This window comes from Eleutherodactylus coqui, chromosome 5 (genome assembly GCF_035609145.1).
Source record: "Eleutherodactylus coqui strain aEleCoq1 chromosome 5, aEleCoq1.hap1, whole genome shotgun sequence".
Classification (NCBI taxonomy): domain Eukaryota; kingdom Metazoa; phylum Chordata; class Amphibia; order Anura; family Eleutherodactylidae; genus Eleutherodactylus; species Eleutherodactylus coqui.
In genome coordinates, this window is record NC_089841.1 from 270,650,294 (window position 1) to 270,666,851 (window position 16,558).

Sequence of the window (16,558 nt, forward strand, 5' to 3'; positions counted from 1 at the left end):
CTAATCTCCATATTTTTTGCGCACATTTCGTACGTGCAAAAAAAAATAAATAGAACATGCTCTATTGTTTTGCATATTTGTGCACCAACGGTCCACATAGAAGTCAATGGGGGTGCGCAAATGCGCAAGCAATACATGAGTAGATGCATGAAACACTGCATGATTGTGCAGGAAAAAGAACACATCTGGAACTCATTAGACTAATTAGCCATTTCAATGGATGCGCGTTTGTCTGCCGCGTGCAAATGAACATAAGTTGCGGGCGCAAAAAGTACAGTAAAATATGCTGATGTGCGCACAAAAGAGCCTCCTTCATTCTGCTAATACGCATACGCCCGTGTGAGGCTGGCCTAACACTTTCCCTCCATCGTATGCGTTAACTGTTGTACTACACCTCGAAAGTGCGTGGTTTACATTGTTCCTAAGTGCACACTCCCAGACTTTGGTGTGAGAACATGTTTTGTATCACTGATCTATAACCATCAGTAATTTGACCTGTTTTAATCTATATTAATAAAAAATATATTTTAATGGTTTCTGCTTTTTACAGACAAAAAAATTAAAGATAGAATGCTGGCAGCTTGCAGCCACCACTAGGGGGAGCTAAGGAGCGTACGTCATACAGTTATACATTGAACGCAGTCTGCAGTAACCTCCTAAGCTCTGGAGGTGGAGCCGTAGGATTATAGGTTGCGATTGATGGATTTGTTTCTTTTTTCAACGTTATCAACTATATAATAAGTTATGTTGGAACCAACGATGAATAACACTTTCTTGGAAACTCTGCAATGCTGAATGCTGCTTGTTGTATAATGACCTGCAAGAAAATCTAAAACACACAACACTTCATAAATCTAATTTTTATACACTATTGAATATTTTTATTTTACTGTGAAAGTAAGGCCTGTATGATGAGTAATGTGAACATGCAGGAAAAAAGGACCCCTAGAGGCAGAAATGTGCAACTATTAGAGATCTGGGGTTTCATATTGGGAGATGGTCTGTTTGATCCATTCCAAGTATTGGCCAACTCTTGCATAGACACCAGGAGGGTGATCATATCCGAATGACACGATGCCTTCTAAAGCCCCGTCACAAACGAGGGGTCCACCTGAGTCTCCCTATAAACACAAGAGGAAGAAATTAGGGAAACACATTATGAATCAGTCCTTGAGTCTAAAAATATATTCGTTTGTGGAGAAGAAACCCAAATATCTCTAGATCATTCCAGCAATCATCTCACTGGTCGCTTTTTCTCCCAGTAAAACTGAATAGACCCCATTATGTCAAAGAGGTCCGTTTGGCCGAAAGACAGACCCATTCGACCAGGGGATTCCCCTTTCCTGCTCTCATATTGGAATCCAATACAGGGTCCTAACTAGAGATGAGCGAGCGTACTCGCTAAGGCAAATTACTAGAGCGAGTATTGCCTTTTGCGAGTACCTGCCCGCCTGTCTCAAAAGATTTGGGTGCCAGCAGGGGAGAGCGGGAGGAATGGAAGGAGATCTCTCTCTTCCCCCTGCTTTTCCCGCAACTCACTACTCACCCCTACCAGCACCCGAATCTTTTGAAACGAGCGGGCAGGTACTCGCAAAAGGCAATACTCGCTCTAGTAATTTGCCTTAGTGAGTATGCTCACTCATCTCTAGTCCTTACTAGTATAGGCCCACAACAGGCAGAAACTTTTCAGTTTTCTGCCAAGATCAGGATCAGATGCCATCAGGACAAAGCCGAGGTACGCCCCCAGTGGCTCGGCCAGGAAAGAATCAGCCTGCTTGGTTATGATGGGATTTTTCCCTGTTCCTGGCAGAAAATATGCATGGAGCTGCATTACCAGCGTCTGAAACATGGAGCTACATTACTAGTGTCTGAAACAAGGAGCTGCATTACCAGTGTCTGAAACATGGAGCTGCATTACTAGTGTCTGAAACATGGAGCTGCATTACTAGTGTCTGAAACATGGAGCTACATTACTAGTGTCTGAAACATGGAGCTGCATTACCAGAGTCTGAAACATGGAGCTGCATTACTAGTGTCTGAAACATGGAGCTGCATTACCAGAGTCTGAAACATGGAGCTGCATTACTAGTGTCTGAAACATGGAGCTGCATTACCAGTGTCTGAAACATGGAGCTGCATTACCAGTGACTGAAACATGGAGCTGCATTACTAGTGTCTGAATCATGGAGCTGCATTACCAGTGACTGAAACATGGAGCTGCATTACCAGCGTCTGAAACATGAAGCTACATTACTAGTGTCTGAAACATGGAGCTGCATTACCAGTGACTGAAACATGGAGCTGCATTACCAGTGACTGAAACATGGAGCTGCATTACTAGTGACTGAAACATGGAGCTGCATTACCAGTGACTGAAACATGGAGATGCATTACTAGTGTCTGAAACATGAAGCTGTATTACCAGTGACTGAAACATGGAGCTGCATTACTAGTGTCTGAAACACGGAGCTGCATTACTAGTGTCTGAAACATGGAGCTGCATTACCAGTGACTGAAACATGGAGCTGCATTACCAGAGTCTGAAACATGGAGCTGCATTACCAGAGTCTGAAACATGGAGCTACATTACAAGAGTCTGAAACATGGAGCTACATTACTAGTGTCTGAAACATGGAGCTGCATTACTAGTGTCTGAAACATGGAGCTGCATTACTAGTGTCTGAAACATGGAGCTGCATTACAAGAGTCTGAAACATGGAGCTGCATTACTAGTGTCTGAAACATGGAGCTACATTACTAGTGTCTGAAACATGGAGCTGCATTAGTAGTGTGTGAAACATGGAGCTGCATTACTAGTGTCTGAATCATGGAGCTGTAATACCAGAGTCTGAAACATGGAGCTGCATTACCAGTGTCTGAAACATGGAGCTGCATTACTAGTGTCTGAAACATGGAGCTGCATTACTAGTGTCTGAAACATGGAGCTGCATTACTAGTGTCTGAAACATGGAGCTGCATTACTAGTGTCTGAAACATGGAGCTGCATTACAAGAGTCTGAAACATGGAGCTGCATTACCAGAGTCTGAAACATGGAGCTGCATTACTAGTGTCTGAAACATGGAGCTACATTACCAGAGTCTGAAACATGGAGCTGCATTTCTAGTGTCTGAAACAAGGAGCTGCATTACCAGTGACTGAAAGATGGAGCTGCATTACCAGTGACTGAAACATGGAGCTGCATTACCAGTGACTGAAACATGGAGCTGCATTACCAGTGACTGAAACATGGAGCTGCATTACCAGTGACTGAAACATGGAGATGCATTACTAGTGTCTGAAACATGGAGCTACATTACCAGAGTCTGAAACATGGAGCTGCATTACTAGTGTCTGAAACATGGAGCTGCATTACCAGTGACTGAAACATGGAGCTGCATTACCAGTGACTGAAACATGGAGCTGCATTACCAGTGACTGAAACATGGAGCTGCATTACCAGTGACTGAAACATGGAGATGCATTACTAGTGTCTGAAACATGAAGCTGTATTACAAGAGTCTGAATCTTGGAGCTGCATTACTAGTGTCTAAAACATGGAGCTGCATTACTAGTGTCTGAAACATGAAGCTGCATTACCAGAGTCTGAAACATGGAGCTACATTACAAGAGTCTGAAACATGGAGCTACATTACTAGTGTCTGAAACATGGAGCTGTATTACTAGTGTCTGAAACATGGAGCTGCATTACTAGTGTCTGAAACATGGAGCTGCATTACTAGTGTCTGAAACATGGAGCTACATTACTAGTGTCTGAAACATGGAGCTGCATTACTAGTTTCTGAATCATGGAGCTGTAATACCAGAGTCTGAAACATGGAGCTGCATTACCAGTGTCTGAAACATGGAGCTACATTACTAGTGTCTGAAACATGGAGCTGCATTACTAGTGTCTGAAACATGGAGCTGCATTACTAGTGTCTGAAACATGGAGCTGCATTACAAGAGTCTGAAACATGGAGCTGCATTACAAGAGTCTGAAACATGGAGCTGCATTACAAGAGTCTGAAGCATGGAGCTACATTACCAGAGTCTGAAACATGGAGCTGCATTACTAGTGTCTGAAACATGGAGCTACATTACCAGAGTCTGAAACATGGAGCTGCATTACAAGTGACTGAAACATGGAGCTGTAATACCAGTGACTGAAACATGGAGCTGCATTACCAGTGACTGAAACATGGAGCTGTATTACAAGAGTCTGAATCATGGAGCTGCATTACTAGTGTCTAAAACATGGAGCTGCATTACTAGTGTCTGAAACATGAAGCTGCATTACCAGAGTCTGAAACATGGAGCTGCATTACAAGAGTCTGAAACATGGAGCTACATTACTAGTGTCTGAAACATGGAGCTGCATTACTAGTGTCTGAAACATGGAGCTGCATTACCAGAGTCTGAAACATGGAGCTACATTACAAGAGTCTGAAACATGGAGCTACATTACTAGTGTCTAAAACAGGGAGCTGCATTACTAGTGTCTGAAACATGAAGCTGCATTACCAGAGTCTGAAACATGGAGCTACATTTCAAGAGTCTGAAACATGGAGCTGCATTACTAGTGTCTGAAACATGGAGCTGTATTACTAGTGTCTGAAACATGGAGCTGCATTACAAGAGTCTGAAACATGGAGCTGCATTACTAGTGTCTGAAACATGGAGCTGCATTACTAGTGTCTGACACATGGAGCTGCATTACTAGTGTCTGACACATGGAGCTACATTACTAGTGTCTGACACATGGAGCTGCATTACTAGTGTCTGAAACATGGAGCTGCATTAGTAGTGTCTGAAACATGGAGCTGCATTACTAGTGTCTGAAACATGAAGCTGCATTACCAGAGTCTGAAACATGGAGCTACATTACAAGAGTCTGAAACATGGAGCTACATTACCAGAGTCTGAAACATGGAGCTGCATTACTAGAGTCTGAAACATGGAGCTGCATTACTAGTGTCTGAAACATGGAGCTGCATTACTAGTGTCTGAAACATGGAGCTGCATTACCAGAGTCTGAAACATGGAGCTGCATTACTAGTGTCTGAAACATGGAGCTACATTACTAGTGTCTGAAACATGGAGCTGCATTACTAGTGTCTGAATCATGGAGCTGTAATACCAGAGTCTGAAACAAGGAGCTGCATTACTAGTGTCTGACACATGGAGCTGCATTACTAGTGTCTGAAGCATGGAGCTGCATTACTAGTGTCTGAAGCATGGAGCTGCATTACAAGAGTCTGAAACATGGAGCTGCATTACTAGTGTCTGAAACATGGAGCTGCATTAGTAGTGTCTGAAGCATGGAGCTGCATTACTAGTGTCTGAATCATGGAGCTGTAATACCAGAGTCTGAAACAAGGAGCTGCATTACTAGTGTCTGAAACATGGAGCTGCATTACTAGTGTCTGAAGCATGGAGCTGCATTACTAGTGTCTGAAGCATGGAGCTGCATTACTAGTGTCTGAAGCATGGAGCTGCATTACTAGTGTCTGAAGCATGGAGCTACATTACTAGTGTCTGAAGCATGGAGCTGCATTACTAGTGTCTGAAACATGGAGCTACATTACTAGTGTCTGAAACATGGAGCTGCATTACTAGTGTCTGAAACATGGAGCTGCATTACTAGAGTCTGAATCATGGAGCTGCATTACTAGTGTCTGAAACATGGAGCTGCATTTCAAGAGTCTGACACATGGAGCTGCATTAGTAACATTAGTTAGCCAGCAGTTTGCACAGCACTTTACCTGACTGGAGTCAGTGATTCTGCTGTGGCTCCCAGCACAGATCATCCCTTCGGTCAATCCAGGATAGTACCGACGACACAACCTGCGGCTCACAATAGTAACATTGGTCTCAAATAATTTATCAGTGTAATGCGTCTGATCAATTTTCCCCCAGCCTGCGACACTGCACGGCGTATCTTTCGGAAGATCCATGGTGCTGGAAGGAAGTAGAATTGTCTGTACATATTCGTTTATCTCAGCCTGCGATGAAAGCTGTAGGAGCAGAAATGTAAGGTTACTAATACAAAATGGTCCTGGCTTATAAGGTTATAGCGACAGATCAGGGTGTATTCACACGGGCGAGCGCGATATCGATCCAAGAACCTCCGAGTGATATCGCTCTCTAAAGCCTCCGATTCTGGGTGCGAGCGCGATGTATTGTTGCATCTCTGTACTTGTGTTTTTCACACCTGTGAAATTATTTCAAAAGCTTCCAATAGTTTCAGTGGTAAAAATTGCATTGTACTCGCATGTAAATCTCACGGCATGCGAGTGGGATTAGATTATTTTACAGATCATACAGGAAATAATGGGTCAGTTCTTGCATGGAATCACCCAAAAATAGGACATGCAGTGATTTTTCAATCTCTCAGCATCGCTGCAAGAGAAAAGTAAGCCAACGTTTCCACCGCGCTCACCTACCACATTATATGAAAACAGATGGAACATTTTATAACATTATGGAGAAAAGATAAGTGTTCTTAGCATATAATGTAGTGACAAAAAGTGCCTCCAAGTACAGCGACAGCCAGATGGTGCGGAGAAGTGATGATGATCGCACATCTCACCTTTAACAACAGGACATCATTGAACGGCATGGCTGCTTCCTCATCGTATTCTGGGTGCATGTGATAGCTCTCAACCCCCAGAATCTGCTGCGTTGTCTCTGGCTGAGAGACATCATGAGCGCCAAGAATGACAACTGTGTCCCTGCAAAGACACCATCATCAGTAATTATGACAATACCAACATTTTATTTTTTTTTTAGCTTTTTCCACTTTTGTACAAAAACCCTTTTTTTTTTACATTTTTTATTCTTTTACATTGTTAAATTCTAAGTCCCATAGCTTTTTTATTTTCCATGGATGGAGCTCTGTGAGGTCTTGTTTTGTGTGATGAGCTGTAGTTTTTAGTGGTACCATTTTGGGATTCATGTACTCATTAATCCAAGGAGTGTATATCGGCCACCATTTTTACAGCTGGCTGATATACGCTACCATCTGAGCTGTCTTCCCCTTCCCTCCACCTCACCGGCTCTCTGCTGTCCTCCCCTCTGGCTGTTTACAATGGAAGGGAATGGTGGCGGAGCTAAGCTCCTGCCCCCTCTCTGCAGTCACCAATGGAAGGGGGCAGGAGCTCCACCTCTGCCCCACCCCCTGGAAGGGAAAGGCAGAGAGCCAGTAAGGGGGAGTGAAGGGGGAAGACAGCTCAGATGGTAGCGTATATACCAGCCAGCCGTGAAAACGGCGGACGATATACGCTCCTGTAGGAGGAAAAATGAACAAAATAAGCATTTTGCCTCCTTTTTTAGTTTTTTTTAGGTCTTTTTGCTGTGCAGAATGTATGGTGTGTTCAGTTTTTTTGTACAGGTCGTTACGGGTACGATGATCCCAAATATGTGGGTTTAAAAAAATAATAATTTTGTTTATACAAATGGGAAAGTGTGCAAAAATTTTTTTTTGTTTGTTACATTTTTTTAAACTATATACATTTTTAAAATATTTTTTATATCCCTGTAGGGGACTTTAAAGCTATGATCGCTTCACATAACGGGCAGGGAGGCCGGCTATCAGTCACAACCGACTCCTGCTGCAGAATGACACAGGCCCACTTCTGAGCTCGCGCCATCCACAGGACATACGCTTACATCCTGTCGCATTAAGTTCCCCCCAGGCTGGATGTAAACTTATGTCCTGTGGCATTAAGTGGTTAATAACAATTCCTTCGCCCACATAGCCACAAGAAGCCTTGTTTTTTGTGGGACCAGTTGTATCTTCTATTGGTGCCACTTTGGGAACATATAAGGCATTGTTTAACGATTATTACTGTTTTTCTGGAGAGGATGGAAGGTAATCAGACAATACGCCATTGTTTTTTTTTTTCTATGGGCTTCACCGTACGGTAAAAACAAAATGTGACTTGTAGTCTGCAGGTCAATATAAGTTATGTTAGTATTCTTATACAATAAAAGCACTTCATTGTATTTGCATCGCCACCTTCCACGACCCATAAGATTTACATTTTTTTCGCCCAATGAGCCATGGGAAGCCTTGTATTTTGCAAGACAAGCTGTAGCTTCCTTCCGTACTACTTTGGGATATATGTGATACATTGGACTTTTTGATAACTTTTTATTGTGTTTTTTAGGAGGTGAGTGAATGAAAAAAATAAATTTTCACATTGTCTTTTTAATTTACCGTGTGGGAGAATGAAACTATAGTATCAGCTGTATCCCACTGTGAATTCCTGATAAGGCTGATCGTTCTCTTTCAGCACACTTAATAAAAACTGCACAACGTCAGTTATCGCTCAAAAGATGGCTTTGGGCAATTTTTAAATGCAAATCGTGTCTAATTCAGCCTTTAGGTTAGGAAATATGCTGCGCCTCCTGAAAAAGATGTGCATTTAAGGCATACTTTATATATGTAACTGTTGGGGATTAACCTGATTGTCCCGGGTAGCGCAATCCAGAGAATTGGAGCAGCTAGGGAAAAGTCTTGGAGAGAGGGGTTTAAGTTAAAAGTTTCTTTTAACTATATTTGATTGCACACTGCATACATTCAATACAAGTGGCATATCTTACACTGCAAGTAGTGAACTTAGTGAAATTTACGTATTTTGTAGTCATTATCACTTTACTTATTTTGGAAGAACTGTGTTTCTTAAAGGGGTTTTCCCATTATTTAAAATTGCTTCACAGCCACTGTGTCCTACCTGGTTGCAGCTGACCAGGACATGTGACTGCTGTAGCCAATCACTGGCCATAGCAGTGACTTTCTGTAGCCAGTGATTTGCTGCAGCATCACATGTCCTGGTCAGCAGCAATCAGGAAGGACAGAGCTGGTGTAAAGCATTTTTAAGTCATGTGAAAACGCTTTTCAGCAAGTTGTCACATCAAGACCAGCCCTCTTCATACGTCTAATCAGGGTATATATATATATATATATATATATATATATATATATATATATCACTAGAGTTCTACCATAGTGGCTGATGCAGTGGAAATGTATGGCTAGCCCTTACTCCCCCCAGTGATCACGGGTTTCTGAACCCAGACCTGAAGAAACCATCTGATCACTGGTCGAACTTTGTCAAGTTTGAAAAGGAGTTGTCTTTCTGAAACAACTCCCTGTAGAGACTTTCTAATTAAAGGGAATATATTACCCAAATCAAATCAAATCAAATCATGGTATTTGTATAGCGCCAACTTATTCCGCAGCGCTTTCAGGTAATTATTATTTATTACCCCCCACCAAGCTGGGTTCTCATATTTAAATATATTATATATTACCTATTATTCTTTTACTAATATTCTAAACTACAATATTCAGAAACTTTATTTTTTTTCCAACTAATCCTTATTCTGTTTCTGTATGTGATCATTGGGCGGCCCTCCTGCCTGAGCTGCTGTTCTGTTCCGTGAACAGAGATTTGCTGTACAACAGCCACATGGACGTAGGAAACTGATACCTAGAGATGACTGTTGTGGCCATGCTCTGTGATCAGGCAGATGCTTAGTTGGAACACATATAACTAAACTTGGATTAACTTACCCATTGCAATGGGCAGCAGATAAGACCCAGCCAGGAGAAATCAGAGAACCACCACAATAACCATAACCAATTTTTAAATGCGCTATATAAGGTCTTGAATGTGGTTTGGCTTCATTCCCTCCAACGATCTGATGGTGGAAGTTTTCTGCAATATACATCAAATTTAATACAATTTAGTATTCAGTAAAGGAAATACATGAATATCTTCCAATATTTTGTCACTAGTCATGATAGGCCAGTGTGCCAAAAATTGCAGAATTTGATTGGATCAGCCCAAGACAACAGTGCTAGTCTCTGAGCCACCAAACTCCCTCCTCCTTCCTTCTCCAGAGGTGAAGGAGATCTTCTCATCTTCCTCCTTTGCCTTCACTTCCGTTTTGTTTGCTTTCCTCTTATTCTTCTCCTTCTTTGTAAGAGGGGAGAAGTAAGAAGAAGAAAGAGAAAGGAGGAGCTGGAGGAAGAACAAGCATGGTGGCTCAGTTTAGCCCTGTTGCCTTGCAGTGCTGAAGTTCTACGTTCAAATGTGATCAAGGGCAACATTTGTATGGAGTTTTTCAAAGTCCATGCTGATGTTATCTATGATGAGATTTGAACCTAGGACCCCAGCAAGGCAACAGTTCTAACTACTGAGCTACGCTCATTGAAGAGCCCCAAAACCACTGTTCAGTATACATTATGGAAAACCTATTTTCAAGTGATGTTTGCCAAAAATCAGTTTGGGCTAATCCCATCCGATTCTGTGAAAATCAGCCTGATTTGACCCACCAGCCAATCACAATGAGCAACTCTACTTATAAGTCTTGAGTGGTTATGGACAAATATTGAATAGCCCTGAGGGTCTACAGTGGTACATTGTAATATTCCTAGTGGTTTGAGATGGTGTAGTCAATGGGGTTATCCCAAAATATCAAGTTAATGATCAGTGGGGGTTTCCCCGCAGACACCACACTCATCCCATCATCGGGGGTCCCATGTCTCTCCTCATCACTGTGGGTTAGCTGCATCCCCCACAGTGAGGATGAGCTTGAATGAAGAGGCTGTCACGCATACGTGGTGCCACTCCATTCACTTGCAATGGGACTGCTGGAGATAGCCAAGTACACGAGATCATCAATTTCTGTAAGCCCCTTTAATGAAAGGAGCAGCGGCTGTGCTTGTGATGAGAAGGGGGTACGGGACCCCATTCTCAAAATCATAAAGATAACCAATCATAAAGATATCCCCTATTCTGTGGATAGACAATAACTTTAGATTTTGATATGACCCTTTGAATTACGTGTCATATAAAAAGATACAAACTTCTGTGTGGGGTCAAAGCTGTTTTACCGCTTCAGAGCTCCAAATATCCTATATCTTTTCACACCGCCAGCAGAGCACTAGGTGAAGCCCCCTGAAGTAGGGATTCATGGAGCGTGATAAATCCATTTCACCCACTTCTCTGTTTGTCCTAGTTTAAAATAATAATTCATAAAGTTTTACTTTTTTAGGTAAAAAAACGCCTTATAGACAACCGACATGTAAATAAAGAATTCTCACCATCCAGTTGTGGTTCCTGATATCAGCATTCAAGAAACAAGCGATCACAGTATACAGAACATTAGGAAGCTGGAGCACAAGATACAGTCTGATGTAAGAAGTTATTATTTATAGGTTATAGAACCCCTTCATGTTCCCCGTAATAAACATCCATGTTACAAGTTGTATACACATAATATGGAGGACAATGGGGCAGATTTACTACCCAAAAGACAATAGTTTTGGGTGTAAATTACTGTCTTACATGATTTCTGCCACATTTACATTTTTTTTGACTTGCCCAAAAAGAGGTATAGCCAAAAATGGCACCTAAACTTTGGCATAATTTTTGTCGTAAACTAAGACAACAAATAGGTGATGTAAATTTAGACCAGTCAGTCTTAAAATTTGACAGATTTACCTTTCAGCTGGGATGTTTCTGGCACGTCTTGTCTTAGTTAGAACTAACTTTTAGACAGTATTAGTAAATGTGGCCCAATGTGATTACTCCGTTACACATTACAACAAAACGCGCTCTGCTCTAGCTGGAAATACTGACCTGCAGACGGGGTTGGTATGAAGAAGGTAGAAGATATACAGACCACAAGGATAAGCTGAACGTGTTCCATCTCACGCTGCTTCCAAGTCTCTACAAACTCTCTGCTTCTAGTCCCCTTTATGAACTTCTTACCACTGATAATATCTGCAGTCACACCCCGGACCCACAGCATAGGCGACTGCTAGTAAGTCATGGAAATCAACTGGTTTCTTAAAAATTAATGATAATTCAGAATATTGGAGTAGTAATGAAACCTGAAAACTATGGTACTTCTTTTCACTTCGTTTATACCATTCTGTGTGTGCTGTGCATAGACAGAGGTTTCACAGCTAAACAGTACTGTAATATTACCGGGGCCACTGCAAAGTATTTCAGCTCTGCCGCTGTGCAGAGCATCCCACATTACCATTTCCTTTGGTGGGGCTGAGATCGCCGCAGTTACCAGCACTATCCACTGGCTTTAGAGTCTTCTCCCACTCCACATAGCCTCTATTATCTACACGTCTCTGCGAGCGGTAAATTACCCCTAGGTATCAAGACAGCGGGTTAATTTTTTCAAGTCACAGCATAGAGCCTCCGCTATCTACATGTCTCTCTGTGTGCGGTGAATTAAGCCACAGTTGTCAGCGCTGTACAGTGGGGTAATTTATTTGGGCCCTGCTCTATTCTTAATCCGCCATGATGAGGAGTAGGAGAAAGAGTCGAGGACGTGGCCGTGGTAGAGGACGCAGACGTCCAAGTGAGGGTGTGGGCAGAGGCCGAGTTCCTGGTCCAGGTGAATCACAGCCGCCTGCTGCGGGATTAGGAGAGAGGCAAGTTTCTGGGGTCCCCAGCTTCATATCACAATTTATGGGTCCACATGGTGGACCTTTATTACAAACAGAGTGAGCAGGTCCTGTTGTGGATGGCAGAAAATGCGTCCAGCAATGTATCGACCACCCAGTCTTCTACGCAGTCCACTACTCCCGGCTTAGGGACTGCAACTCTGAATCTTTTGGCTGCTGCTCCTCCTTCCTCCCAGCCTCCTCTCTCCATAAAAATGACATATTCTGAGGAGCAGGCAGACTCCCAGGAACTGTTCTCGGGTCCCTGCCTTGAGTGGGAAAAATGGTTCCTCTCTCACCTGAGGAGTTTGTCGTGACCGATGCCCAACCTTTGGAAAGTTCCCAGAACCCGGGTGATGAGGCTGGGGACTTCTGGCAACTGTCTCAAGAGCTTTTTGTGGGTGAGGAGGAGGATGATGATGATGAGACACAGTTGTTTGTCAGTGAGGTAGTAGTAAGGGCAGTAAGTCCGAGGGAGGAGCGCACAGAGGATTTGGAGGAAGAGCAGTTGGACGATAAAGTGACTGACCCCACCTGGTTTGCTAAGCCTACTGAGGACAGGGCTTCAGAGGGGGAGGCAAGTGCAGCAGCAGGACAGGTTGGAAGAGGCAGTGGAGTGGCCAGGGGGAGAGGCAGGGTCAGAGCAAAGAAACCCCCAACTGTTTCCCAAAGCACCCCCTCGCGCCAAGCCTCCGTGCAGAGGGCTAGGTGTTCAAAGGTGTGGATGTTTTTCAGTGAGAGCGCGGATGACCGACGAACAGTGGTGTGCAACCTGTGTCGCACCAAGATCAGCCGGGGAGCCACCACTACCAGCCTCACCAGCATGCACAGGCATATGATGGCCAAGCACCCCACAGGGTGGGGCGAAGGACATTCACCGCCTCCGGGTCACACCACTGCTTCTTCCCCTGTACCCCAACCTGCCACACAGATCCAATCCCCCTCTCAGGACACAGGCACGAGCACCTCCTGGCCTGCACCCACACCCTCACCTCCACTGTCTTCCACCCCATCCAGCAATGTCTCTCAGCGCAGCGTTCAGCTGTCGCTAATACAAGCGTTGGAGCAAAAGCGCAAATATGCCGCCAGGCACCTGCATGCACAATCTTTAAATGTGCACATTGCCAAATTAATCAGCCTGGAGATGCTGCCGTACAGGCTTTTGGAAGCATAGGCTTTCAAAAACATGATGGCTGCGGCGGTCTTGCACTACTCGGTCCCCAGTCGCCACTGTTTTTCCTCGTGTGCCGTCCCAGCCCTACACCAGCATGTCTCCCACAACATTAATCGTGCCCTCACCAACGCGGTTACTGGGAAGGTCGACTTAACCACAGAAACGTGGACAAGTACTGGCGGGCAGGGCCACTACATTTCCCTGACGGCACAGTGAGTGAATTTGGTGGAGGCTGGGACCGAATCAGAGCCTGGGACCGCTCACGTCCTACCCACACCCAGAATAGCGGGTCCTACCTCGGTGCTGGTATCTGCGGCATTTTATGCCACCTCCTCCAAACCCTCCCCCTCCTCCTCCTCCACCACCTCTACCTCTACCTAAGAAGTGTGAGCACGTCGCCAGCAGTCGGTATCGCGTGTCCCGCCAGCACAACAGTGGGCAAGCGTCAGCAGGCCGTGCTGAAACTAATTAGCTTAGGTGACAAGAGGCACACGGCCCCCGAACTGTTACAGGGTCTGACAGAGCAGACCGACCTCTGGCTTTCGCCGCTGAGCCTCCAACCGGGCATGGTCGTGTGTGACAACAGCCGTAACCTGGTGGCGGCTCTGCAGCTTGGCAGACTCACACACGTGCCATGCCTGGCCCACGTCTTCAATCTGGTGGTTCAGCAGTTTCTGAAAAACTACCCCACTTGTCTGACCTGCTCGGCAAGGTGCGCCGTGTCTGCGCACATTTCCGCAAGTCCACCATGGACGCTGCCACCCTGAGGAGCCTGCAACATCGGTTTCAGCTGCCAGAGCACCGACTGCTGTGCGACGTGCCCACATGCTGGAATTCTACGCTGCACATGTTGGCCAGGCTGTATGAGCAGCATAGAGCAATAGTGGAATTCCAGCTGCAACATGGGCGGCGGAGTGGTAGCTCTACGGAGCAGGATTGGAATATGATGTGCGCCCGATGACGCGGCACGCTCTAGTCATGTGACCACGCTGTATGGGCGTGACGTAATGACGTCACAATGAACGCAATGAGACTTACACAGATTCTGGCCAGTAGGAGCCCCATACAACAGATCTCCATGACAACATATCCACACAAGGAAGTAAAAGGTTGCTACCACAATGCTCCACCATAGCTACAACCCCGCAACATGTGCATGCCATGATGACATCAATGAATGCAGGTGAATTTTATCATGTGATCTATTGTGATTGGTTTACTGTGATACTAGACACACTATATATTTGTGTATTGTTCACTTGTTGTCCATACTTGACAAAGACTCTTGTAGTCGAAACGTCGTGTTTATCTGTCTGGGAGGAAAGAAATACAGAAAACTTCATTGTTTTGCACCTTGATCTGTTAAAGTATCAATACAATACTTTTGAAACTTTGAAAAATTGTAAAAAAATTGGAAGCAGAGCCTTTTGGGCTGCAGAAAAATTGGCAGTACAGCGTGATGACATGCTATTTTAGGAGGAGGAGGAGTAATAATATCCGGGAGTGATTGACAAAGCTAATTCCCCCTTTTTTTTCTGGTGATAGAGAATGCTTTTTTCTCCGGTTGCAGCGAAAAGAATCTTTAGGTTCCGCTGCTCTCCGCCGGTGGAGAAGATGTAAGCATGTCGGCACTGGCAGTTGACAGGCGGGTACGCTTATTCGTGATGATTCCCCCAGCTGCACTAAACACCCTCTCTGACAAGACGCTAGTGGCAGGGCAGGCCAGCACCTCCAGGGCGTACAGCGCAAGTTCGTGCCACGTGTCCAGCTTTGATACCCAATAGTTGTATGGAGCAGAGGCATCACGGAGGACGGTGGTATGATTGGCTATGTACTCCCTCACCATCCTTTTACAGTGCTCCCACCGACTCAGCCTTGACTGGGGAGCGGTGACACAGTCTTGCTGGGGAGCCAGAAAGCTGTCAAAGGCCTTAGAGAGTGTTCCCCTGCCTGTGCTGTACATGCTGCCTGATCTCCGCGCCTCCCCTGCTACCTGGCCCTCGGAACTGCGCCTTCTGCCACTAGCGCTGTCGGATGGGAATTTTACCATCAGCTTGTCCGCCAGGATCCTATGGTATAGCATCACTCTCGAACCCCTTTCCTCTTCGGGTATGAGAGTGGAAAGGTTCTCCTTATACCGTGGGTCGAGCAGTGTGTACACCCAGTAATCCGTAGTGGCCAGAATGCGTGTAACGTGAGGGTCACAAGAAAGGCATCCTAACATGAAGTCAGCCATGTGTGCCAGGATACCTGCACGCAACACATGGCTGTCCTCACTAGGAAGATCACTTTCAGGATCCTCCTCCTCCTCCTCAGGCCATACACGCTGAAAGGATGACAGGCAAGCAGCATGGGTACCCTCAGCAGTGGGCCAAGCTGTCTCTTCCCCCTCCTCCTCATGCTCCTCCTCCTCCTCAACGTGCTGAGATATAGACAGGAGGGTGCTCTGACTATCCAGCGACATACTGTCTTCTCCCGCCTCCGTTTCTGAGCGCAAAGCGTCTACCTTTATGCTTTGCAGGGAACTTCTCAAGAGGCATAGCAGAGGAATGGTGACGCTAATGATTGCAGCATTGCCGCTCACCATCTGGGTAGACTCCTCAAAGTTTCCAAGGACCTGGCAGATGTCTGCCAACCAAGCCCACTTTTCTGTAAAGAATTGAGGAGGCTGACTCCCACTGCGCCGCCCATGTTGGAGTTGGTATTCCACTATAGCTCTACGCTGCTCATAGAGCCTGGCCAACATGTGGAGCGTAGAGTTCCACTGTGTGGGCATGTCGCACAGCAGTCGGTGCACTGGCAGATTAAACCGATGTTGCAGGGTCTGCAGGGTGGCAGCGTCCGTGTGGGACTTGCGGAAATGTGCGCAGGGCCGGCGCACCTTTCTGAGCAGGTCAGACAAGCGTGG

The 16,558-nt window shown here is 45.1% G+C and overlaps 1 protein-coding gene across 1 annotated transcript; it reads right to left on the reverse strand.

Moving 5' to 3' along the window:
• Positions 1-855: 855 nt before the first annotated feature.
• Positions 856-11,733, reverse strand: LOC136627129 (trypsin-3-like). Its single transcript, XM_066602064.1, has 5 exons — positions 11,653-11,733; positions 9,579-9,723; positions 6,591-6,732; positions 5,764-6,015; positions 856-1,121 (listed from the first exon to the last, which is right to left on the reverse strand). The coding sequence occupies exons 1-5, from the start codon at positions 11,720-11,722 to the stop codon at positions 969-971; spliced, it is 762 nt and encodes a 253-aa protein (XP_066458161.1). The 5' UTR covers positions 11,723-11,733; the 3' UTR covers positions 856-968.
• Between the last annotated feature and the right edge of the window lie 4,825 nt (positions 11,734-16,558).